Raw genomic sequence first — 22,831 nt, 5'->3', positions numbered from 1 at the left:
CGGGGGCGGGGCGGGGCGGGGCGTCTGCCCGCCGGCGCGTAGCGTCAAACCTTACTCCTCATTCACCCCGCCCCTCATGCCCCGCCTCCACTGCGGATGCCTGAGGGCCAGACCGGTCTTCCCGGCATGCATTGCCCGGGACGAGGCAAGTCTGGCGCCAAGCGCGGGCCCGGAGCGGCCTTCCCGGAATCCTTTGCGAGGTACCTGGCGACAAAATGGCTGCCCGAGGGAGACGGGCGGAACCTCCGGGCCGGGAGGCGCCGGGCCCCGCGGGCGGCGGCGGCGGCGGGAGCCGATGGGCTGAGTCCGGGCCCGGGACGTCGCCCGAGAGCGGGGATGATGAAGTGTCGGGCGCGGGTTCGAGCCCGGTGTCGGGCGGCGTGAACTTGTTCGCCAACGACGGCAGCTTCCTGGAGCTGTTCAAGCGGAAGATGGAGGAGGAGCAGCGGCAGCGGCAGGAAGAGCCGCCCCCGGGCCCGCAGCGACCCGACCAGCCGGCCACCGCCGCCGCCGCGGGTCCCGGGGATCCGAAGAGGAAGGGCGGCCCGGGCCCCACGCTCAGCTTCGTAAGGAGCCGCGGGGGTGGGGGCGGGCACCAGGGCCTTCCTTGGCAGGGGGAATCGGGCTCGAGAAAGGGGAGCGGGATCCAGGTCCACCCTCCGACCCCGATGAGGGAGCCGTCCGGGTCACCCGCTGAGGATTCGGAAACTGGATTCTCGACGAGAGAGGTCTGGGGGCGGAGGTGGGGACCCCCGCAGTATGCCCGCAAGAACTGGGAGTTGGGGGGAATTCCATTGGAAACAGCGCTCCGAGGATGGGGAAACCAGGATACCAGGATTCCTGTTTGAGTGGAATCCCGAACTTTGGATACTGGGACCATCTCCCACTATGGGGATGGGGGGCATAGTCAAGTCTGGACTCTGAGCTGTGTGGATGAGAGACTCAGACTGCTTACTGTGTGACCCTAGCAGATTTGCTTGAGTTCCCTGAGTCTCATTCGTCCAGTGTCCATTTATTGAGCACCTTACCTTGTGCTGGGCAGTGTGCTAGGTGATGGGTATGCTGTGTTGATTATGACAGGCATCTCTGCTTTCCTGGGGCATCTGATCTGGTCTAACCTCATTTTCCCTGCTTGTAAAAATGGGCATCATCGCATCTTCTGATGTGATTAGCACTGGGCCTTTCTTATAGGAAGGGCTAAACCAGTGGTTCTCAACTGGGGACGATTCCCCTCACCTCATCCCCACATTTGCCAAAGTCTGGAGATATTTTGGTTGTCAGAACTGGGGGAGGGAGTGCTATTGACATTTATGAGTAGAGGGCAGGAATGGTGCTCAACATCCTACAATGCGCAGAACAACTGTCTCCCCCTCCCGAACAAAAATGATCCAGTTCAAAATGTCACTAGTATATGCGATTGAGAAACTCTAGGCCACAGAAATGGTACCTACCTTGATTGTCAACTCTGAGCTTGCTTTGTCTCTGGTGTTGAGAGCAAGTTCCTGTGGTATGGAGAAAAAAGTGTGGTGTGAGAGTAACGAACTGGGGGTCAAGTTTCTTCATCCGTCAAAAAAAAAAAAAAATGAGTGTGAGAATAGTCCCAACAGCGCAGGTCACTTAATGCCTGGCTGAGGGATAGGGATGGGATGTCTGTAAAGCCTGTTGCAGCCCCTGGGGCACAAGAAACCCTCAAGTGTGTGGGAGAAAACAGAAGACCAGGATGAAAGTTCAGAGTAAGACTTATGTTTGAGGAAGGGGAAGTGGCAGGACCTGGGCTGGTGTGAGAACTGGGTGGAGGCCGAGTGCCCCTCCGTGAGTGAGAATAGCAGTAGTTGTCGCTGCCTGTTTCATTTGTTCATCAAGGGGCCGTTTGCAGGAGCACCTGCAAAGAGGCCAGGCCCGGTTACGTGTAGGGGAACAGTGTCGCTTGGTGGTTAAGAATGCTGCTCTGGCCTAGACACACCTGACCCAGAATCCAGCTCCACTGTTTGCTGTTGGCATGATCCATGGTACAGGCTTCTCCTTTTCAGAGATGTTTCCTCATCTTTACAATGGGGATGGTAACCTTCATCGTAAGGTGACTGTGAAAGTGGAAGGAGATAGTATATCCAAAGCACTTGGCACAGGGCTTAGCATACAGTAAGTGCTCAATAAAGGGAACTGTTGCTGTCTGTGTGGTTTCTACTAGGGGAGGGTGAGGACAGTGCTCGTCCCCACCGATGTGGGAATTCTTTTCTCTCCCTGGGAGGGCAGCCTGGGGGCCCAGGACTGCCTGGGCATCATGGGCCCAGGGCAGGCGCTGAGTCGCGTGTGCTCCTCTCTGATTGCTGCGCAGGTCGGCCGGCTGGTGGAGCTGGGCGCGGCGTCGGGACGGGCCACCGGGCCGGGCTAGGAAGGTGTAGTGGGCCTCAGCGCCGCCAAGGGCGGGCCCCGGCTCCTGTAACCGTTGCAGTCTTCTGTCCCTTCACCCAGGTGGGCAAGCGCAGAGGCGGGAACAAACTAGCCCTCAAGACGGGAATAGTAGCCAAGAAGCAGAAGACGGAGGATGAGGTGAGCAGGCTGGGTGTGGGGGGCTGCCCACGTTGCCTTTTCCTTCCAGCCTCAGTTCCTGGCCCAGGTGCCCTGTCCCTCCCTCCTCAGTATCTAGCCCTTGGATGGGTGTACTGGGTGGGGGAGGAGGGCTTTCAACAAAGTTCCCAGATAACTTGATTCTCCATATCTTTATCTCACACCCAAGACCTTTGCGGTGACTCTGTGGGTGGGTCAGCTGTCTCAGGACAGTCCTGACCCTGGTTCCTGGCCTCCTTGGCATCTCCTTCCCAACCCCCGTGTGTCCCTCCCCTCCCCCCAACAGGTATTAACAAGTAAAGGTGATGCATGGGCCAAGTACATGGCAGAGGTGAAAAAGTACAAAGCCCACCAGTGCGGCGATGATGATAAAACTCGGCCCCTGGTGAAATGACCCCCCTCCCTACCTGCCCACGGCCTGGGACTCTGCGATGTACATAACTATTTAATGCAGCGGCAGCGCGGCAGCCTTTTTCCCCCAAGGACTTATATACAGAAGGAAACCGAGATGCTTCCTGCAGCTGCCGCAGCTGCGGACGATTCTCCAGGACTCTTTTTTACCTTGAGCACTTGTCTCCTGAGACTTCATAGAACAGTGGTTTACTGTCCCCTGTCTTCCCAGCTCCTCCCTCTCTCTGGCTCTTTCTGTCTTCCTCTTCTCATCCTCTCCTCCCTCCCTTTAGCCATCACTTCTGGGAAGTAAAGAACTTGACCTAGTGCTGGAGCTGTGTGCTTGGTTTGCCTTCTTTGCTGTTCTCCAACCTAAGCCCTCCCCTCATGGCTGGCACTGCACCCACCAAAGCCTGGATCTGGCCCAGTGAGGGAGGGATTTGGGAGGGTGTGGGGGGAGAACGAGGGTGCATCACCTCCTGTAGGCCTGAACTCTCCTCAGGTCTCACCCCTGACTTTCCCCCCCACTGTTGGGTGTTCTTGTTCAGTGTCCCTTCACAGTCCCATTTGGGCTGGGCCAAAGCTGTCAGTTTGTTCAAATCAGAAGACACTGAGCACCTCTGGTGTGCCTGGGTTTTTCTGGGCCCTGCGGCTGCTGCAGTGAACAGAACAGACCATGCATGCTCCCTGCCATTGTGGAAGAAAACAGACACAGATGAAAGGGGGAAGCCGTTCTGGGAGGTGACTGCGAAGGACAGGATAGAGGCTGCAGGGAGGGGTCTATTTTAGTTGACACATCTGACCAGAGTCCTGAGGGAGGTGAGAAAGCCTGTCCCAGGGGTAATGAACAGCCAGCATAAAGACAGGGAGAGTGCCTGGCCCTTATGGGCAGCTTTGAGGAGGCCCCTATGACTGGAGCTGGCTGAGTGAGGAGCATGAGTGGATTATATGCAGAGCCTTGTGTGCTAGGGTGAGAAACCTTTGGGGGTGTTGTGAGGTAAGGAGCAACATGATGTGTTTTATTCAGTATGTCTTAACAGGATCCCTCTGGCTGAAGGGGTCTGGGCAGAACCTGGGAGATGGAGGAGGCCAGGCCATGATCAGGCAAGGGGAGGTGATGGGGTGTTGGCAGTGGAGGAAGTAAAGAGGGCTAGGATCTGGATTCCCGTGGGGCTGCTCTGTCCTGCCAGCTACCTGTAGCCCTTCCAGGGAAGGGGCTTGTTTTTCCCACCTTGCAGAACATGACAGTTGATATATCAGGGGACAAGGTATCCTAAAGGAAACCTGATGCCCCTAGTGCCCCTCTAGTACTCCTTGTACTTCTGTGTCTTCCTGGCCTCATTGCTCATCCTGCTGGAGCTGAAGGCTGCCTGGCTGCCTGCTTTCCCTGGAGCCCACAAATATTTTAAGATGCCCTTGCCTCCTGACCCCTTTTCAAACCTATTAGACCTGGAGCAACATCTAGGCCCCCCAGCTGTGGGCCCATCTCCCAGGCCTTCCCAGGCACGAATGCTGAGCAGCTCGGCACTCCTGCCCATCCTAGGGCCAGGCTCCCAACCCTCTTACAACAGGGGAGCATCATGACTCTGAGGATCAGGTGGTAACCATGTGCTTGGCCCTCCACCACCCATAGAGGCAGGGGGAGGAGGGCTGAGGTAGCACCTACCCAGCCTCACACTGCCAGATTCAGCCTGTGGAGCGTGGGGCATCCCAAATACTGAGCACGAAAACACCAAACTCTCTGTCCTAGTGGAGCGAACATTCTGGTTGGGGGAAACAGACAAGAAACAAAATACAGAACACCACATGTTTATACATTCTGTGGCGGGGGAAAAAAGCATGAAAGGGGGACTGTGATGAGAGTGGGAGAGATGATAACTTTAAATTGGTCGGGAATGGCCACACCATTTGTTCCAAGTCCCGAAGGAGGTGGGGCAGGCAGTGAAGATGGTTCTTGGAAGAGTGTTCAGGCTAAAGGAACAGCAGGTGCAAAGACCCTGAGCTGAAACCACGCCCGGCTTGAAGAGTGAGCAAACAGCCTTTGGAACAGGCAACATGTCCCCCCTCACTTCCTGCTAACACACTGTAAGGCTTGTCTGGTTTATTTTCCACATCACCTCAATGGTCTCCCTCCTACTTTCAGGATGCTGAGCTGGCCCAAGTGTGACTTTAACCTTGGGGATGTAGTGTGGGGGAGAGGACATAGGAAGCCAATGGAGCCAACTCTACCTCCTCCTCCCTCAAAGCCACCCACAGCCTCTGGATCTTTAAAAAGAAACATAAGTGGGAGAAGTAGGTCGCCCCTGCAGCAGCTCAGCCTCTATTCTGGAGTATCAGGAGGCAGAGGGAGCTGATGGCGTCCCAGCACCTCCTTTCACTGAGCTCACCTACCCTGACCTGGGGAAAGTCTGAAGAGGGAGGAGAATCAAATTCAGGTTTTGGTGAGTCACACAGTCCCAGCTTCAAACTATTCTGGTGTCTGTTTGCTGTGTGATCTTGGGCAAGTCATTTAGCCTTTCTGTGGTTCAGGTTCTTCATCTATAAAGTAGAGAGGAAATACTGAAGCTCCTTGTAGAGTGAAGTTCTAAAGTAAGGGCACTGTTCATACAGCCATCGTTAACTCTGACAAAGTGGCTGTTATTGCTTCTCTAGGTGAAGCAATTGGCTTGTGTTTGGGGACCGTGTTTGAGAAATACCTTGATAGGAAGGTGCAGTGTGATGAGATGCTCAGGCAGGGAGGCTGTTGTAAACTGAGAGGTGTTTGTCTCCCATCTCAGATTCACGGTTGGGCATCAGTTCTTTGAGTTTCCTTTTTGCACTGAGCGCTTCTAGTTGAAGTAAGTTTGCCGTGCACAGCGCTGTTGTGAGAATACCATTTGTACACTGAAAGGCAGTAGGTGCATAATAAATACGGGGAAAAAAATTTTTTTTTGATTTTCTATTCAGTACTGAAATTCACCATCAGGGGAGAGGAAGAAAGATCTGTGATCACACGAGGGCCAATACTGTGGACTATACAGGCAGCAGGGGTCACATTATTCTGCCCTAACTCCTCGCTCCCCCGAGGCCTGCTCGGGGCCGTTGGACACTAGACATATTAAAAGTAGGGGGTGAGCATTAACAAATTTTCTCCTGCATCTCCAACTCGCTCCCCACCTGACCCTTGTCTGAGGCAACCCCCAACCGTGAGCAGAAAACTACGGTTCGCATCCTCTCCCGAAACCCCCAGATCCCGTCCCAGCCCCTCAGCCTTATTCCTCCTTCTGCTCAACGCCCAACTCTGGGGAGCTCTCCAACCCCTCAGATTCGAGTCTCAGCCAGAGACCGTAAGCGCGGCGACGCGGGCGCACGGCAAGATGGGATTTGTAGTTCTAGGTCCTCACGATGCGCGAGGGAAGACCATTGCGCATGCGAAGGCGGCGGCTTTCCGCACGTGTCCCTCAAACCGGTTTCCTGTCTAGCGGAGCCGGCTGAGGTGGGAATCCAGTCCGCTACTTTAGGGATCCCAACTCCTGAAGTGGAGTTTGGCGCCAGCTGACCCTTCCCAAAACCCTGGCGGCCCCAGTATTCGGCAAGAGAGGGCTTAGGTACCTGTTTTTCATGAATGAACGGAGCCAGGACTGACTTTGCCAATGGCAAGTGGGCTGAGAAAATTGTCCCCCTCCTCCAGGCTGGGGCAAGAATTGACCTGTGCGTCTCCCGAGGCCAAAACGTCCCTCAGGGCAGGGCGGCTGGGTTGTTCTTTGGGATTAGAGCCCTAGTTGATTCAGTGAATTCAGTAAATATTGGTTTAGGGAGGAGCCAAATACGGTAAAAGGACGGCCTTGAGCCTCGGAGTAAAAGCCACGTTTTTGAAGAACAATTTACTGCATATCTTGTAATGCTTAACTTGGATTATCTCAAACCCAGCAAACTATTCTTACACCCATTCCACAAATGGGGACACTAAAGCTCCGAGGGGCATAAGGTCGCCCAACTTTTTGTCAGGAGGGCGGAGACGTGGGGAGGGGGGAACGGGGACGCTCATGCTCCTCCCTACTCCGCTTTACTCTTAAGAGAAAGAAAAGGGGTGCCCTACTTTGTCCTCAGACGGCACAAGAATCACGGAATGTCTTTTTTCATCTTCCTTCCCTTACCTAAATTTCCTTAACTGTTTCACCTCATTCAGCCTCAGGGAACGAAAGGAGATAAGCCTTTTGCTCTACCGTTTATTTTATTAGTTCATTTTATTTAAAATTTTATATCCTCGTGGGTTTATTTTTTTATATCCTTTTAAAAGTTGTCAAACAGTACTGGAAAATAAATAACGCAAAATATGGCAGAGGCTTCTTCAGGAACCCAGCCCGTCTCAGGCACTCCCTTTGTCTGACTTTCCCTCCTTTGTCTCGGGTATAAAGTCCACCCCAGGCTCAGTCCCCTCCACTCTTTCTCTGCACGCACATGTACTCCTCCCAAGTACCGTCTGGATGGAGGGAGGAAGGCACAGTTAAATTCTTAGAGGAGGGGGGTGACAAAGGCGCAGGTGGCTCTGACTGAAGGGTTTACAGGTCCACCATACACCAAAAAGTCCCACGCGCCACCAAACTCCTAGTTCCAGAAAAGAGCTCCGGTCAGGCCGGCGTTGAGGCAGGCTGAGAAAACGAGATGGTGGGAGGACCGGCCGGCCAGAGAGGCCTAGAGAGCCTTCATCTCTTCGGTCACGTGACCCAGCCTCTGCTGGGCCTAGGTCTCCCGGTGCCAGGCCACGTGCGACGGCTGTTTCTCCTGATTGGTTCTTCTAGGCCAGTTTGAACGGCGTACGGAAGCCTCCGCAGTTCATATACGGCCGCGTTTTTTTTTTTCTTTTTTTTTTTTTTTTGCTCCCTGTCTTTGGCTCCCTCCTTCCTCGCGAGTCTCAGGAGAAGCCGCGGCTTAAGGCCCCGCTGCTGCTGCCCGAGGCCGGGTAAGTGAGCCTCACCCGGACCCTAACCGGCTGGGCCCCGGCTTGCGTCGACCCCCGCAGGGCTTCAGGCCTGCGCGGCGCGCGGCCCGGGCGTCGGGGCCGCGCCTGACCGAGAAAGGCCGAGAACCCGGTTGGGCCCGATTGAGGAGGCAGCGAGAATGGGCCGGGGCGGGGGAGGGGGGAACCGAGCCGGGCTTAGGGGGTGGGGCCTCGGAACCGGGCCAGGTCCCGGTGCCGCGAGAATCGGGCCAGTGGGACGTCTGGGGTCGGGCTGGAGGGGCTCTGATTGGGGGAATCGTATGGGGACTGCTTAGGGACTGATTGGGGGACGTCGCGAGGATCGGGTGTGTGTAGGGGGCTGTTTCGGTGGGGCATGGTTGGGTCTGGTTGGGGGAGGCCGCATTGAAAAGTTGGGGGGGTGCTTGTTGGACCCTGATAGGGAAAGGGCTTCAGACTTCGGCCTGGAGGGCTTTTCTGGGTCTGAGTGCGAGGCGTCGCTGGGATCAGTTGGAGGAAATGCCCTGGGGAGTGTTCGGCCAGGTCTAATTGGGGGTAGCCGCAGGGATCGGACGAAGAGGGTTTTCGGTTCGAGGTGGTGGGGGGCTTGGTCGAACTTGATTGGGGGAAGCAGCAGTGACCCGTTAGCAGGAGTTAATGCTGACTGGGGCGGGGGGTTGGAGCGCTGTGGCTTTGCCAGACCTGACTGAGGAAGCGACAGGGACCCGTCCAGGGGCCTTCTGTCGCCGGATAGGTGGGCTTGGTTGACTCTCCTGCGGAGAGGCATCAGGGACCTGTCTGGAGACTGCTTTGGGTCTGATTAAGGGGAATCGCTGGACTGCGTGCCGGCACGGGAGAGACCACGGGGGCTGGGGCACTATCGTGTTCTGGGGCAGGGTCCCTGGATGGGGAGGTGGCTGGGCCCTCGCCTAGCAGCTTCGAGGGAAGTGGAAGTCTTAGGGCCCGGAGCCGAGGGCGGCGGTATGGGCCGCGGTGGGCTGAAGGCCCAGTGTTGGGTGGGATGAGGATCCGCCGGGTCCCGTCGCCACCTCGCATGGCCCGCTTCCACATACCCGCGCCCGCGCTCCCGAGCCCGCGACTGCGCGGCCGTGGATGGCGCAGCTGGCGGGGACCCCGCACTTGGGCGGGCGTGGATCGGCGGCCTCCGTCTGTCCGCCGAGGACGCTCCCGCCCTGCTACCGCCGCAACCACCTCTGTGGGGGCTCAGCCCGGGACTCACACGGAGCCCCTGGGATCCAGCGCTGATCCTGGCCCCTACCCCCGCAGTTCACCTTGCACCATGGACTGGCAGCCAGACGAGCAGGGCCTGCAGCAGGTCCTGCAGCTGCTCAAAGACTCGCAGTCGCCCAACACAGCCACGCAGCGCATTGTGCAGGATGTATCCTTCCTTCCTTCCGGGTCTGGGGGGACGGGGCAGACATCTGCAGCTCCTGAAGGCCAGAGAGGAAGGGGTCTACTCCCTAATTCTTAGACTCTTTCTGCTGTGGCAGGAGCAGGCCTTGGCAGAGAATTAAGGATTAGGATTACTGGGTCCCATTCCCAGAGGAAATGTGGCCCGGCAGGAGAAGGGGGCACTTTTAGCTGGTGCTTGGCTTTAGTTGAGTTTCATGGGTAAAATTTCCTTTTTTCAATTGGTCATTTAAAATGCTATAAGTTAAACTTTTAAATTATTTAAACCATTAGCAAGTTTCACTTGAAAGTGTGAGTTCCCTTCTTTTTTTTAAAAAAAAAAAACATGCCACATTGGATTGCTAGTGAGTGGAGCTGCCAACATCAGAGAGAGCTGAGTTTGCTAACCCTCTCCTGCTCTGGCCAGATCTTCAGGAGTGGTGGGAAGCTCAGACATGCTCCCCCACCCGCTGTATGAATCTCATGTGCCTGAAATGCTGTGTTATTCTGGGCATGGGGGTTGACAGGTGGGGTTCCAGGAGCTGGTTGCCTCGTCCCCATAGTCAGAAGTAGTATCAGCTATATGGCAGTAAGGGGGCTCTGCCTGGGGAAGACCTCTGTCTCCCAAGACCCTTAACAACCTAGCAGAAACTCAAACAACTGAACCAGTTTCCCGACTTCAACAACTACCTGATATTCGTCCTGACCAGACTCAAGTCGGAAGGTATGCCCTTGGTGTCCCTCCACACAAGCCTGACCCCACTTTCTCCCTTGTGGTTCCCTAAGCCTCAGCCCTCTTCCCCCAGATGAGCCAACTCGCTCTCTCAGTGGCCTCATCCTCAAGAACAACGTGAAGGCACACTACCAGAGCTTTCCACCACCTGTGGCCGACTTCATCAAACAGGAATGTCTCAACAACATCGGCGATGCCTCCTCGCTCATCCGGGCCACCATAGGTAAGAGGGTGCAGCGGGAGTCAGCCTGTGATGATGCCCTGAGCTGTCACTCTTGGCCAAGAAACTTCTCAGTGTGTTAAGGATATTGATTCACAGAATGTTCCAGCACCGTGGATGGTAGTGTAGTACTGTTATTACTGCCATTTTACAGATGAGAAAACTGAGACACATAGATGTTAAGGGATTTGCCTGGCAAGTAGCAGAGCTCAGAAGTGACTAGGTCAGGTCCATGCTCTGAACCACTCCCTCCTGAAACAGCTGTTCTCATTTCTGAGAACAGAACCTAGATGGCTTCTCCCTCACCTCCTCAGGTCTTTGCTCAGATGTCAAGGTGTCACCTAGTAAGGCCTTCTCTAGCCACCCAATTAAAAATTGCTACCCTCATCCTCAGCACTTGCTAGCCATCTTCTCTGCTTTACTTCCTCCCTTATATCTTGGCATCTAGCCACCGAGGTCTTTTGCTGATTTATCTTTACCTCACAGCCTCCCTCACTAGATAGTCAGGTCCTAAGGGCAGGGATTTTGTGTTTAGTTATGTGCTGCATCCCAGGGCCTGAAACAGGGCTGGCTCACGGTAAGACTCAGAGGATCTCAAAGAGTGTGTAGGGTTACAGGGGGTAGCGCACAGAAAGTGTGCTGGAGTGAGTGCGCAGCAAGGAGGGCTGGGGCGCCAGGCAGGCCCGCACCCAGCCTGAGGCAGCGTCCTTTCCTGGCCGCCCCAGGCATTCTCATCACCACCATCGCTTCCAAGGGCGAGCTGCAGATGTGGCCCGAGCTGCTGCCCCAGCTGTGCAACCTACTCAACTCGGAGGATTACAACACTTGTGAGGTAGGGGATGAGCCATGGCCTGCCTGCCTAAGCGGGAGCTGGGGCCAGACCGGGACCCACACCCATGTGCCTGCTCCCCTCCACTCAGGGAGCCTTCGGAGCCCTGCAGAAGATCTGCGAAGACTCATCCGAACTTCTGGACAGCGATGCCCTCAACAGGCCCCTCAACATCATGATTCCCAAGTTCCTACAGTTCTTCAAGCACTGCAGCCCCAAGATCCGGTGGGTGCGGCTCCCCAGGGGTCTGCAGGGGGACTGGAGCAGGTGGGATGGGTGGGGTCAGGAGTGACCCATGTGCGCCTGCCCCCTGCCAGGTCCCATGCCATCGCCTGTGTGAATCAGTTTATCATGGACCGGGCCCAGGCACTGATGGACAACATCGACACCTTCATCGAGGTGGGCCACTGGGCTGGGGAGGGGAGCAGGGGGAGGGCCGAGGGCCCAGCCACAGCTGACCCCGGCTTCCCTGCAGCATCTGTTCGCCCTGGCCGTGGATGATGACCCTGAGGTGCGGAAGAACGTGTGCCGTGCACTGGTGATGCTGCTGGAAGTGCGGATCGACAGGCTCATCCCCCACATGCACAGCATCATCCAGGTATGCCTGGCCAGGGCCAGCCCGCGTGTGCGCTGAGGGGTGGGAGGCAGGTGGGGAGCCACCCCTAGCCGGGCCAAGCCTTAGCCTTTCTCCCATCCCACCCCAGTACATGCTGCAGAGGACCCAGGACCATGATGAGAACGTGGCCCTTGAGGCCTGCGAGTTCTGGCTGACACTGGCCGAGCAGCCCATCTGCAAGGAAGTCCTGGCCTCCCACCTGGTCCAGTGAGTGCTGCTTCTGCCCTCTGTCCCACCCCAGCCTCCACCTCTTGCCATGCCTATGCCTTTCCTTCTGGTCAGCTCCTGCGCTAGCCTCAGTCCACATCTTGTATCTTGGTTTACTTTTATTCCTGTGCACGTTTATTTTGCAAACGGTAAGTATGTAGCTTTAATGACTTAAAAATTAGGTTAAGTTATAGGTGGAAAAAAGTGAAGACTCAACAGAGGCTTTAGGCATAGCTGGATCCAGGTGCTCAAAGGATGTGAAAGGCGCCTGTCTGGTCTCAGATCTACTTCCTCTATGCTGGCTTTGTTCTCAGGCACAGCCTTCCCTCGTCGTAGTACTGTGGCCTTCTGCAGCCTTCCAGCTCAGGAGCCTCAGAGTAAAGAAATTCTCTCTCAACCAGTATCTCCGCAAAAGTCCTAGGGCTGATCCTCCTGGACCAACTTGGATTACTTTTCTATCCCCGAGTCAGTGAGGGCTCTAACCAAAATCTCCGATCCCGACGTGCATGGGCTCCAGCTGAGGGGGCAGGCTGCCCTGCCTGTTTGGTCCCCTAACCAGGCCCCATCCTAGGGAAGTGCCTGGTGACAGGGCCACATGTCCCTGCTTTATGGTGTGCTAGGGGTCAGGCACTATTCCAAGCTTCTCAGTGTATTCAGGGGTCGGGAATTCACTGAGTGGCCAGGGGTCTGGGTCCAGAACCTTCCTGTGGAGCTAGGAGTAGTGTCAGCTCTGACCCAGTCACAGTGGCTGAGACTCGGCTGAGATAGTACCCACTAAGGGAAATGAGTGGATGTAGCATAACCAGGATCAGCATGTGCAGTCGGCCCCTTGGCTCCCTGACCTCCTCCCCTCCCCGCTTCTTCCCTCTCCCCCAGGCTGTAAGCCCCCTCTGGGGCCCCTGCATCCTGATTAACAGCCTCTCTTCCAACAGGTTGATCCCTATCCTGGTAAACGGGATGAAGTACTCAGAAATCGACATCATCCTGCTCAAGGTTAGTTAGGGCTGACCACCAGGCACAGGCAGGAGGATGAAGGCTGGGGCACTGGGGATGGGGGCCTCTGTGGTGCTTAGCCATCTGCCTGGCTCCACAGGGGGATGTGGAGGAGGATGAGGCCGTCCCTGACAGCGAGCAGGATATCAAGCCACGCTTCCACAAGTCACGCACGGTGACGCTGCCCCATGAGGCTGAGCGGCCTGATGGCTCTGAGGATGCAGAGGATGATGATGACGATGATGCTTTGTCCGACTGGAATCTGAGTAAGTGGCCGGGCCTGGGGTGAGAAGGGGGAAGTAAGGGGCAGCAAGCCCTGGGCTCCCCTCTTAGGAGGGAATCAGAAGCCTATATGGAGCAGATCATGAAGATTCTAATCATGATCTCTGATCCTGGGGGGCACAGAGAGGAGGGCTGGTGGCCTGCCTGATGTGCCTCCCTGAGCCCGCCACCCCTCCCACCCCAGGGAAGTGCTCGGCGGCTGCACTGGACGTCCTGGCTAACGTCTTCCGGGAGGAACTGCTGCCCCACCTACTCCCCCTGCTCAAGGGCCTCCTCTTCCACCCCGAGTGGGTGGTCAAGGAGTCGGGCATCCTGGTGCTGGGCGCCATTGCTGAGGGTAAGTGACCTGCCAGCCTGGCTGCGCCTGACCTCTGATCCCCACGCTGGTGCGAGACGGGCTGGCCCAGGCAGGCTTGTGGGGGGCGACGCCATCCCCAGGTTCTCTCCAGAGGCCTGCTCACCCCACTCCAAACAGCTCTGGGATTTGAATCTTCCCTTCAGCCCGTGGGCCTGAAAGGGACCCCCGAAAGCAAGCTCTTTCCTTAATTCTCATGGACAGGCCATAAGCATAATAACAGCAACAATAATAACAGGCACTTCTGCAGTGCTTGCCCCACAGCAGGCAGCCCTGTCCTGCGGGCTCACTACCACCTGAGGAGGTGGGTTTCTTAGATGGGGGAACTAAGGTGCAGAGAGAATCAACGGCACTTCCCTCGTCACCCAGAGTGAAGCTGGGCCTCAAACCTGCTCTGGCTGCGAGGCTGGCCTGCCAGAATCAGAAGTGTGCAGTGGTGTTTCCTTAAACTTCACACGGTGTGCTTGTGCTGTACTGACACGGTTTCCAGGTTCCCCTTGTCCCGATGGATGGGGTGTACAGCGTGAACTACCAGAGGGCTTTGCAGAACTGTTACAGGCAGCACACACGACCCCCTCAGCATCCAGGCCTGCTAGAACAAGCAGAGAGGGCAGCAGGAGCCCTCACCCTGGAGAGCTTTTCAAAGTTGTCTAAGGAAATGTTTCCTCATATAATAAGTAATGGGTCTTATGTTAACAGGACAAATAACACGTTCCACAATGCACATATGTATTTTAATAGACTATGTGAAGTGTTCTGCATATATAATGGGAAAAGATCTCAAGGAACTGACCCTAAACTGGTAAAAATAGATCTCATGGCTTGGGATTATCAGAGGGTGTGCTATTTATTACCCGTGTTCTGTAATGAAAAGAGAGACACAGTTAAGGGTTTTTAAAAAGAGAAGATGTAAAGTAGAAAAAGAAAAATCACAAACATCCAAGAAAGGTTTCAAAGGAAAGGTCCTTTCTGTCCACCTGCGTTGTTACTGCCCATAAAGCCCAAGTCAGTGTGCAGCTTGGCCATCTATGAATGAACTAGTGACCAGATAAAAACATCACAAGCCCTGGAATGGGGTGGAGCTGATGGAGAGGAAAGTCTTGCTCTGATGCCGTTTCCCATCCCCATCCTGCCTTTCACTGGCTCTGTGACTCTGAGCCAGTTATTTAACTTCCAAGCCTCAGTTTCCCCATCTGTCAGGTGCGGCTGATCCTCTCCCCAGGAGGGTGGATGTGACCCGGCCCAGTTGGGCTCAGCCTTGCCTCTGTGCCGGCTCCTTGCAGGCTGCATGCAGGGCATGGTGCCCTACCTGCCAGAGCTGATCCCGCACCTCATCCAGTGCTTATCAGACAAGAAGGCCCTGGTCCGCTCCATCGCCTGCTGGACCCTGAGCCGCTATGCCCACTGGGTGGTCAGCCAGCCCCCTGACATGCACCTCAAGCCTCTGATGACAGAGCTGCTCAAGCGCATCCTGGATGGCAACAAGAGGGTACAGGAGGCAGCCTGCAGGTGAACCTCGACCCCTGGCCCCACAGCCCTCACCTCACCTGGCCCCACTGGCTGCTCTCTGGGAAGTGATGATACTCATGACCCCTGACATTGTACTGATTTCTCACGTATTCGTACTGGCTGATCCCGAGTGCACCCTCCCTGACCCGACTCAGAGCCTAGCCCTGCCTGTGGCTGCCTGCTAAACCCCTTCCCCCTTCCAGTGCCTTCGCCACCCTGGAGGAGGAGGCCTGCACGGAGCTGGTCCCTTACCTCAGCTATATCCTGGACACCCTCGTTTTTGCCTTTGGCAAGTACCAGCACAAGAACCTGCTCATCCTCTACGATGCCATCGGCACCCTGGCCGACTCTGTGGGCCACCACCTCAACCAGCCGGTGAGACCCCACAGCGGCTCCCTCCTCCCGATCCCTGTGCCCCTTGGCATCCGGTGACCTGGCGGCGACCCGTGTCGCACGCCAGGGACGTGGCCATGACCTCGACAGGCAGACAGACAGACCCGGCCCCAGCCCTCGCCCTGTTCCCAGTCTAGTGGGGGAGACAGACAGTTATGAGACAGCGTGGTAAGTGCTGTGCCGGGGGAGCTCAGGGGCCTGCAGGAAGCAGGAAGCGCTGACTCAGGCTCCAAGGGGCAGGAGGGGGGGTGGGGGTGGGGCTCGGGATGGGTGAGAAGGGAGTAAATTAGAAGGGCCTGGAAGTCTGGCTGGATGGCGAGGCCTCGCAGGGCCCCATGAACCAAAGCGAGGAGCCTAGACCTCATTGCTCAGATGACGGGCACCTCTGAGTCACAGGGAACCCTGCTGGTTCCCAGGCCACCACCCACACCCAGGGAGCCCCAACTTCCTGCTCCCCTTCCAGGAATACATCCAGAAGCTGATGCCTCCGCTGATCCAGAAGTGGAACGAGCTCAAGGATGAAGACAAGGACCTCTTCCCTCTGCTGGAGGTGGGTGAGCTCCAGGCCCTCTCCCGAGGCCCCGTCCCACCCACCTGAGCTCACCTCTCCTGCCCTCCTCCTTGCCAGTGCCTGTCATCAGTGGCCACTGCCCTGCAGAGTGGCTTCCTGCCCTACTGTGAGCCCGTCTACCAGCGCTGTGTTACCCTGGTGCAGAAGACGCTGGCCCAGGCCATGGTGAGCATCCCTCCAGCACCACCCCATCACCCGCTCCTCTGCTGCTGCCCCAGCCTGGGCCCACTCCCCTCACCTGCCTGCCCCCTTCTGTGCCCAGATGTACACCCAGCACCCTGAGCAGTACGAGGCCCCTGACAAGGACTTCATGATCGTGGCGCTGGACCTGCTCAGCGGCCTGGCTGAGGGCCTGGGCGGGCACGTGGAGCAGCTGGTAGCCCGCAGCAACATCATGACACTGCTCTTTCAGTGCATGCAGGTGGGTGGGCCCCTCGCGGGCCTCTAAGTGGACAATGGTGACACCCAGCAGCCTTTGTGGGCTGCCTTGGGTGGACTCAGGGCCTTGGTTATGCCCTGAGGACATCAGGGAGAAAGGACCCATTAAAAAAAAAAGCTTGTAATTATTTTTAAAAGTGATTCAAATAAAACATGTAAAATCTCATTGAAAAACCTAACAATGTAGAAAATTAAAAAGTAGAAAATAGGAAATGTGAAAGCACAAGCCCCTCCAATATGACGCCCCCACCCCCCAGCGTACTGAGGATGGCAGCAGTTCCAAGTGCTCTCTTCTGTAGTGGTACCGAGCTGGGCATTCTCGTTCACATGCCCCGAGTCCCAGATGTACAGATGGGGCCTGTAGCCTTGGCACTGGGAAGTGGCAGGGTCAGGTCATGCTCCAGGAACTGTTCCCTTAGCTGCCCTGCTCTGAGGGGTTAGTTGGGATCCCGGCTGGTTGGGGGAAGGGGAGCCCGGCCACGCTGACCCTGCTCCAACCCCCAGGACTCGATGCCTGAGGTCCGGCAGAGCTCCTTCGCCCTCCTGGGAGACCTCACCAAAGCCTGCTTCATCCATGTCAAGCCCTGTATCGGTACGACCCCCATTTCGTCCTTACCCCATGACCCCAGCCCTGGCCTCAAGTGATGGAGAGATGACCTGGGAGGACTGTGACCGCACTGGGATGTATTCGTACTGTCTGACGGGGCCTGCTTCGCAAGTGTCAGAAGCTTACCCTGGCTGGCCCTCCTGCTCAGCACCCTTCTTTCTCCCTGCCAGCTGAGTTCATGCCCATCCTGGGCACCAACCTGAACCCCGAGTTCATCTCTGTCTGCAACAATGCCACCTGGGCCATTGGCGAGATCTGCATGCAGATGGGTAAGTGCCCCACAGCTGGGCAGGCCCTGTCCCTCCCCATTGGCTTGTTCCCAGCCTGGGGCCAGGAGTCTGGCTCTAACTGACAGGTTCCCTCTAGAGGGCCCTGGTGCTCCTTGAGGAAGGCTCCGATTGGCCAGGGACAAGGGGACACCTCTGAGCATTTTCATCCGAGATGGGGACACATGGCTGAAAGGCCATCTGTAATTGGCTTTTCCAAAGAGGCACAGGACAGGAGGCCTGTACTTATTGGACTACTTGTCACCTCCCTCCCCTCCAAGCAATTGGCTGAAAGGCCCCCTGGGATTGGCTGGGAGACTGTCACTGCTTCTCTGCTCTCTGCCTAACCCCACAGGGAGGCTGGGTGGTGTGGTCTCACCCTGGTGTCCAGCAGTGACGCCAGGGAAGCTTCTGGTGTTGGGAGGGTGTAGGTCTGTCTCTGGTTGGCCATGGCGCCTGGGCAGCAGATAGCCAGAGAAGGTTGCTTGCTTCCTCACTGGTTGGCCAGTGTCTGGATACAACTCGGGTCAGTGTGGGTGGCGTGGGCTGTGTGGGGCTCTGACTGGCCTGTCCCCCAGGGGCAGAGATGCAGCCCTACGTGCAGATGGTCCTCAACAACCTGGTGGAGATCATTAACCGGCCCAACACGCCCAAGACGTTGCTGGAAAACACAGGTGGGCCCCAGGCCTGGGCCCTTGCCGCCCCCTTGCCCGCCTCCTGGAGGTGGGGTATCCTGGCTGGGAGGGTAGCTGACAAGAGGCCTTGGGAAAGAACCAGGGAGGGTGACTGGAAGGACCTGGAATGGGGCTATGGGAGGAGGCCTAAGAAAGATGTTGGCCTCGGGGGAGACCTGGGAGAGACCCAAGTGGGGGGGGGAGGAGACCCTGACCGGGCCAAGCTTGGGGGCCCAGGGAGCTGGCAGGAGCTATTCTCTTGGGGCCCGTGGGGCGGGGCTGGTGCCTCGTGCTAGAGGCCCTGCCACGTACCGGGGCCGCTCGGGGTTGCAGGTCGCCTGACGAGTCCCTCTGCCATTCCAGCCATCACCATCGGCCGCCTGGGCTACGTGTGCCCACAGGAGGTGGCACCCATGCTGCAGCAGTTCATCCGGCCTTGGTGTGTGCCCACCTGTGTGGGGCCTGCCGTACGGTGGGCTGGGCGGTGGGGGGAGGGTGGGACAGGCCCGACCCAGTCCCTCGCCTGTGCCCACCCAGCCCTACCCTGCCCACCCGTGGATGCCCGACCCAGCCCCACCGAGCCCTGATCTCCTGCTTCCCCCACGCCTCACAGATACATGTCCCATCCCAGCCCCACCACCCACTGGCCCACCGCTCCCTGCTGTCCCCCACAGATGTCCATCCTGCCCCAGGCCCACTGGCTGATTCCCCACTGCTTACCTTCCCCACAGGTGCACATCCCTCAGGAACATCAGGGACAATGAGGAGAAGGACTCGGCCTTCCGAGGCATCTGCATGATGATAGGCGTCAACCCCGGGGGTGTTGTGCAGGTTGGGGCAGCTGGGCTCTGAGGGAAGTTGCTGGGGCTGGGCTTGGACGGCCCCTCACGTGGGATCCGTCACGTTTCAGGACTTTATTTTCTTCTGCGACGCTGTAGCCTCCTGGGTGAGCCCGAAGGATGACCTTCGGGACATGTTTTATAAGGTAGGGCTCCCGCTTGGCCCTGATCTAGTCTCGGAAGGCGGCAGGGTGGGGAGAGACCGAGTTCATCTTCATCTTGCTCCGCTCCGGGGCGCCCCTCACCCCCTCCCTCGCTGCAGATTCTCCATGGCTTCAAAGACCAAGTTGGGGAAGAAAACTGGCAGCAGTTCTCAGAGCAGTTCCCGCCGCTGCTTAAGGAGAGGCTAGCTGCCTTCTACGGGGTCTAGATGAGTACTGCGACTGCCAGGTGAGGAGGCCGTGTGCAGAGAGGGCTGGCGCTGTTGTGGGAGCCAAAGGGGCGCAGACCCTGACCCTCTCCTCTCCTCACAGGTTTCTGTCTGCGTCGTCGTCAGAGGGGTTGCTGGGGAGCGCGCTGCGTCCAGAAGTCGCCGTGCCCTGGTCGAGGGGGGTTAGGGAGGAGTGAGTGGGACCCAAATCCAGACGCCCTCCCCGTCCAGCTACCTGCCATACCCGGCCATAGGCCGGTCAGCGGGTGGGCAGGTGGGTGGGGCCTCCACGTTCATCCTATAAATGGGAGGGGGGTGGGACTTCTTGGCAGCAAGGGCCCCTTGCTCTAATTGGGGTCACCTCAGGCAGCCTACTTGGGCCAGCCACGTGTGGGAGGGAAGAATCAACACGGCCGACCAAATCCGGCTTAGGATGAGGCAAGGGAAAAGCAGGTGGGGAGGGGGGTCCTTGTAGAGACACGTACACTCACACGTACACACGTGGCTACACGCATGTGCGGGCGCTGCAGCCAGCCAGGCTGGGCCAGCCGCCCCACCATTTCCCCGACTGCATGGAGACAGTAGAATTAGTGAACCCCTGAGTTAACTCGTAAGGCCTTCCGTGTAACCTGCATCTAGAGTTTAAGAAGCTTCTGCTGTTTTGCCGGAATTGGCGGTGATTAGGGAGGGCTGGGTGGGTTGGGGACCTCCGCTGGGACCCTGGGGCGGGTGGGGGGGAAGAGGACGGCCACCTTGGGGCCGCCCAGTCAGCACGCACACGCTTTGGACCTGCTCCGCACACTTCTTGCCAGCTCTGTGGCAGCCTCAGCCAGTGTGTCTCCCTCCTTGTCCCGTCCCAGCCAGAAGAGTGGGGACCACCGAAGTGGCCGGGGCTGGCCAGAGGTCGCCTTTTTCTCCCTCCCCTGTGCTCCAGTGACTTTCGAAGATGCTGGGCTGGAACTTTTTCCCCCTGAGGAGAGTTGGGGGCAGCCAGAGCTGCTGACATCTACCCCTGTGTCTCTCCATAAGCAAGTCTGTTTCAAAGGCAGTCCGTTTCTCTGCTTCCGAGAGCCCTCTTCCAGGCCTGGGTTTTAACACAAGGGCCGAGGCTGAGGCATTTAATTGATGGTGATAGAAAACCAAGGCTTATGCTTTGCCAGCAAGAGGGAAACCAAAGGCTTGGAGGAAGGGAAGGGTGCTGTATTCCCTTACCCGACTCTGGCCCTGGGACTTCCTGATCATCACAGCTCCCAGTAGGCCCCAAGACCCCACCAGATTGGGGTAGCGATCCTAGGGAAACTTCTGGGATTGGTTGGGGATGCAGGCACAGTGGGAGAGGCTCCCCTAGAGAGAGGAGGTGTGGTTGCTTCCCAGTTGGCCTCAAAACTGAAACCAAGCCTTGAAGCCCCCTTAATGTTGTTTTCCTCTTCCCTTTCTACTTCTCTGGGGGCCTCTTTTTGCGGTTTTGGGGGTTTGACTGGATTCCTGCATTCTGGGTCCTGCTCCATGCATCCCTCTCGAGCACTGGATCACACCCTCATCACAGCCCTGTGTCTCCTATCAGACAGGGTCAGGCCCCACCTCTCTTCCAAGGGGCACTTGGTGCACATTCCATAAACTCAGCTGGTTCCCCCGCTGTGAAACTCCAGCAGGTCTCTGGAAGCCATTTGTAAAAAAAAGAAAAGAAAAAAAAATTAAATACCATTTAATTTTCTGGTAATTCCAGTTCTTTGGAGCATCCTCTGCTGGGTCTTGGGGTGTGTGGATTGGCTGTCTGATGGGATTGGTAACCCCTTCTCCATCCAGGATGGGGGGCCTCCAACCACCTTCAGGGAAGGGGAGCCTGGTTCTAGTTATCTTTTTCTTCTTTTCTTTTTTTTAATTAAGGAAACTATTTAATTTTTTAATTTATTTTTTTGTTGATTTTTGCACAACGAAGTTTCAGCTTCTCAACCTTTTCCCCTGCGCAGGGCTGCGGACCCTGACTGGCCTCGATCTGCAGTCCCTCTCGTTCCCACATCCCTCCTTCCCCCTCATCCTCTTCTTCCTGCGGGCTCCCAGGGTCTGTCCATTTGTTACCGTGCTGTGCTGGGGACTGGTGCCAAGGTGGCGTGAGATTCCACTTGTGTAGAACTTTGTTGAGTAAAGATCAGTTTCTTGTGAAACCCTTGGTCTCCATCTGGCCTCTTGTGTCCTGGGCTTTGGCAGTAGAGAAGAGATGTGGAGGGGGGCCTGGGAAGTTTTAGAAATAGGGATGCACAGGAATCAGGTCAGGAAATAATTGTGGGAGTGGGGAAGTAAGTAAGGTTAAAGATTAAATGTGGTAACGTAACACATGCAGTGCAGTCTTTGAGACATAATTACAGCTCACTAGAGCCTGAGCTCACTAAAGGGGACCCATTAGTGTTACAGCCCAGATTCAAGATCCCCATCTACTAAAGACTAAACTGAGTGGCAAGGAGCAAGACCTTGCAGCATTCTTATAATCTTTGACTTCACAACTCTGGATTGCTGGGCAGGTTAGACATTTTTGTAGAATGCTCAGCTCAGCGCCAAGCCTGTGGGACATAGGTAAATATGTGCAACAGTTAAAGGCAAATGAGAAACTGCTCATCTGGGGACGCACAGGCCTCAGGATAAAATCTTGTTGCAACCTCAGTACAGCCCAAGCATCACCTGCATCAAACTGGGAAAATCTTTTGAAATGCTGACACACAACCAACTTTCGTTTAACAAGTGTGTGCATTTTAGTGAGAGGAAAGCTAATCAGTGAAACAGCGATATGTCCCATAGAGAAAAATACAGCGGGGAGAGGAGAAAGAACGTTATGGAAAATGGTCACAGTCTTGACAGTAGGGTACTCTGGGACTTCCCTGGTGGCGCAGTGGATAAGAATCTGCCTGCCAATGACGGGGACACACATTCGAGCCCTGGTCCGGGAAGATCCCACATGCCGCGGAGCAACTAAGCCCGTGTGCCACAACTACTGGGCCTGGGCTGTAGAGCCTGTGAGCCGCAACTACTAAAACCCGCGCGCCTAGAGCCTGTGCTCTGCAACAAGAGAAACCACTGCAAGGAGAAGCCCGCGCACTGCAACGAAGAGTAACCCCCGCTTGCTGCAACTAGAGAAAGCCTGTGCGCAGCAATGAAAACCCAACACAGCCAAAAATAAATAAAATTAAATTAAAAAAGAAAAAAAGGGGAGGGAACAGCTAGTGCTGCTTAGAATTTGTGTGTTAACACTGCCTGGCTCAAAAGAGGCTGTCGGTAAATGAGATGCTGTTTCTATCAGTAGGATTTTGGGTAACTCAGAGTTAACTTTCACCGAGGTCTCTGCAGTGTAACTGCTTGTTTCTGGCTCCGGAAGAAAAGAACAGGAGTTCGAGTCACTAGCATGCCCAGACTGCGAACCAGGAAAAAGGGGTTTTCTATCTGTAAGGTCAGTGTCACCTGTGAGAAGTGCCTTCGACAGGGCCGTGTTTTTCAAACCAGAGTCCGCTGGCCCTCTGCATCAGCACCATCAGAGATGCTAGTTTAAAAAACGCAGGAACCAGGAATCTGCATTTTCCAGCTCGGGGCCGACGCGGCTGAAGAACGAGACCCTTCCAGTGAGCTGGCTTTC

The 22,831-nt window shown here is 56.3% G+C and overlaps 2 protein-coding genes, 1 long non-coding RNA gene and 2 other non-coding genes across 11 annotated transcripts; 4 read left to right on the top strand and 1 right to left on the bottom strand.

The window, feature by feature from the left end:
• Positions 1–126: 126 nt before the first annotated feature.
• Positions 127–3,292, top strand: TRIR (telomerase RNA component interacting RNase). 2 transcript variants are annotated; one of them, XM_033854119.2, is made up of 3 exons: positions 152–566; positions 2,473–2,550; positions 2,855–3,292. In XM_033854119.2, exons 1-3 carry the CDS (start codon positions 216–218, stop codon positions 2,960–2,962), a joined length of 537 nt encoding a protein of 178 aa, XP_033710010.1. In that variant the 5' UTR covers positions 152–215; the 3' UTR covers positions 2,963–3,292. The 2 variants fall into 2 exon arrangements, with proteins under 2 accessions (XP_033710011.1, XP_033710010.1); XM_033854120.2 differs by lacking the exon at positions 2,855–3,292 and having other exon boundaries at positions 127–543; positions 2,473–2,549.
• A 139-nt stretch (positions 3,293–3,431) lies between these two features.
• Positions 3,432–21,374, top strand: TNPO2 (transportin 2). Of its 5 annotated transcripts, XM_033854086.2 has the most exons (25): positions 3,432–7,900; positions 9,185–9,296; positions 9,956–10,031; positions 10,114–10,263; positions 10,986–11,092; positions 11,181–11,314; positions 11,407–11,488; positions 11,565–11,687; positions 11,794–11,912; positions 12,845–12,905; positions 13,006–13,171; positions 13,372–13,524; positions 14,826–15,051; positions 15,255–15,426; positions 15,908–15,994; positions 16,073–16,180; positions 16,278–16,436; positions 16,958–17,045; positions 17,231–17,329; positions 17,905–18,000; positions 18,334–18,439; positions 18,732–18,831; positions 18,911–18,985; positions 19,102–19,229; positions 19,313–21,374. In XM_033854086.2, the coding sequence occupies exons 2-24, from the start codon at positions 9,198–9,200 to the stop codon at positions 19,207–19,209; spliced, it is 2,694 nt and encodes an 897-aa protein (XP_033709977.1). In that variant the 5' UTR covers positions 3,432–7,900; positions 9,185–9,197; the 3' UTR covers positions 19,210–19,229; positions 19,313–21,374. The 5 variants fall into 5 exon arrangements, with proteins under 5 accessions (XP_033709977.1, XP_073659249.1, XP_033709976.1 ...); XM_033854084.2 differs by lacking the exon at positions 3,432–7,900 and having other exon boundaries at positions 8,292–9,296; positions 18,364–18,439; XM_033854083.2 differs by lacking the exon at positions 3,432–7,900 and having other exon boundaries at positions 8,292–9,296.
• LOC117311725 (uncharacterized) lies at positions 14,260–22,817 on the bottom strand. Of its 2 annotated transcripts, none has more exons than XR_012331064.1 (3): positions 22,660–22,817; positions 18,721–21,441; positions 14,260–18,477 (listed from the first exon to the last, which is right to left on the bottom strand). It is a non-coding gene; the product is annotated as an uncharacterized lncRNA (long non-coding RNA). The 2 variants fall into 2 exon arrangements; XR_004526015.2 differs by having other exon boundaries at positions 14,260–18,462.
• Positions 15,111–15,180, top strand: LOC117312028 (small nucleolar RNA SNORD41). Its single transcript, XR_004526206.1, has one exon. It is a non-coding gene; the product is annotated as a small nucleolar RNA SNORD41 (small nucleolar RNA).
• Positions 17,087–17,161, top strand: LOC141278419 (small nucleolar RNA ZL2). The gene has a single exon (XR_012331187.1). It is a non-coding gene; the product is annotated as a small nucleolar RNA ZL2 (small nucleolar RNA).
• Positions 22,818–22,831: the final 14 nt, after the last annotated feature.

This window comes from Tursiops truncatus, chromosome 3 (assembly GCF_011762595.2).
Source record: "Tursiops truncatus isolate mTurTru1 chromosome 3, mTurTru1.mat.Y, whole genome shotgun sequence".
NCBI classification, from domain to species: domain Eukaryota; kingdom Metazoa; phylum Chordata; class Mammalia; order Artiodactyla; family Delphinidae; genus Tursiops; species Tursiops truncatus.
Note: the sequence above shows the minus strand (reverse complement) of the source record. Positions and strands in the feature narration are given on the sequence as shown.

What these genes read in the sequence shown, in the direction of transcription:
- TNPO2 (XM_033854083.2), top strand. Translation starts at nt 8,919, where the DNA reads ATGAGGATCCGCCGGGTCCCGTCGCCACCTCGCATGGCCCGCTTCCAC. An exon ending in TTTGTCCGACTGGAATCTGA is followed by an intron (nt 13,172 to 13,371) that starts GTAAGTGGCCGG and finishes CTCCCACCCCAG; the next exon opens with GGAAGTGCTCGGCGGCTGCA. An exon ending in TTCGGGACATGTTTTATAAG is followed by an intron (nt 18,986 to 19,101) that starts GTAGGGCTCCCG and finishes CCCTCGCTGCAG; the next exon opens with ATTCTCCATGGCTTCAAAGA.
- TRIR (XM_033854119.2), top strand. Translation starts at nt 216, where the DNA reads ATGGCTGCCCGAGGGAGACGGGCGGAACCTCCGGGCCGGGAGGCGCCG. An exon ending in CGGGCCCCACGCTCAGCTTC is followed by an intron (nt 567 to 2,472) that starts GTAAGGAGCCGC and finishes CCCTTCACCCAG; the next exon opens with GTGGGCAAGCGCAGAGGCGG. An exon ending in AGCAGAAGACGGAGGATGAG is followed by an intron (nt 2,551 to 2,854) that starts GTGAGCAGGCTG and finishes TCCCCCCAACAG; the next exon opens with GTATTAACAAGTAAAGGTGA.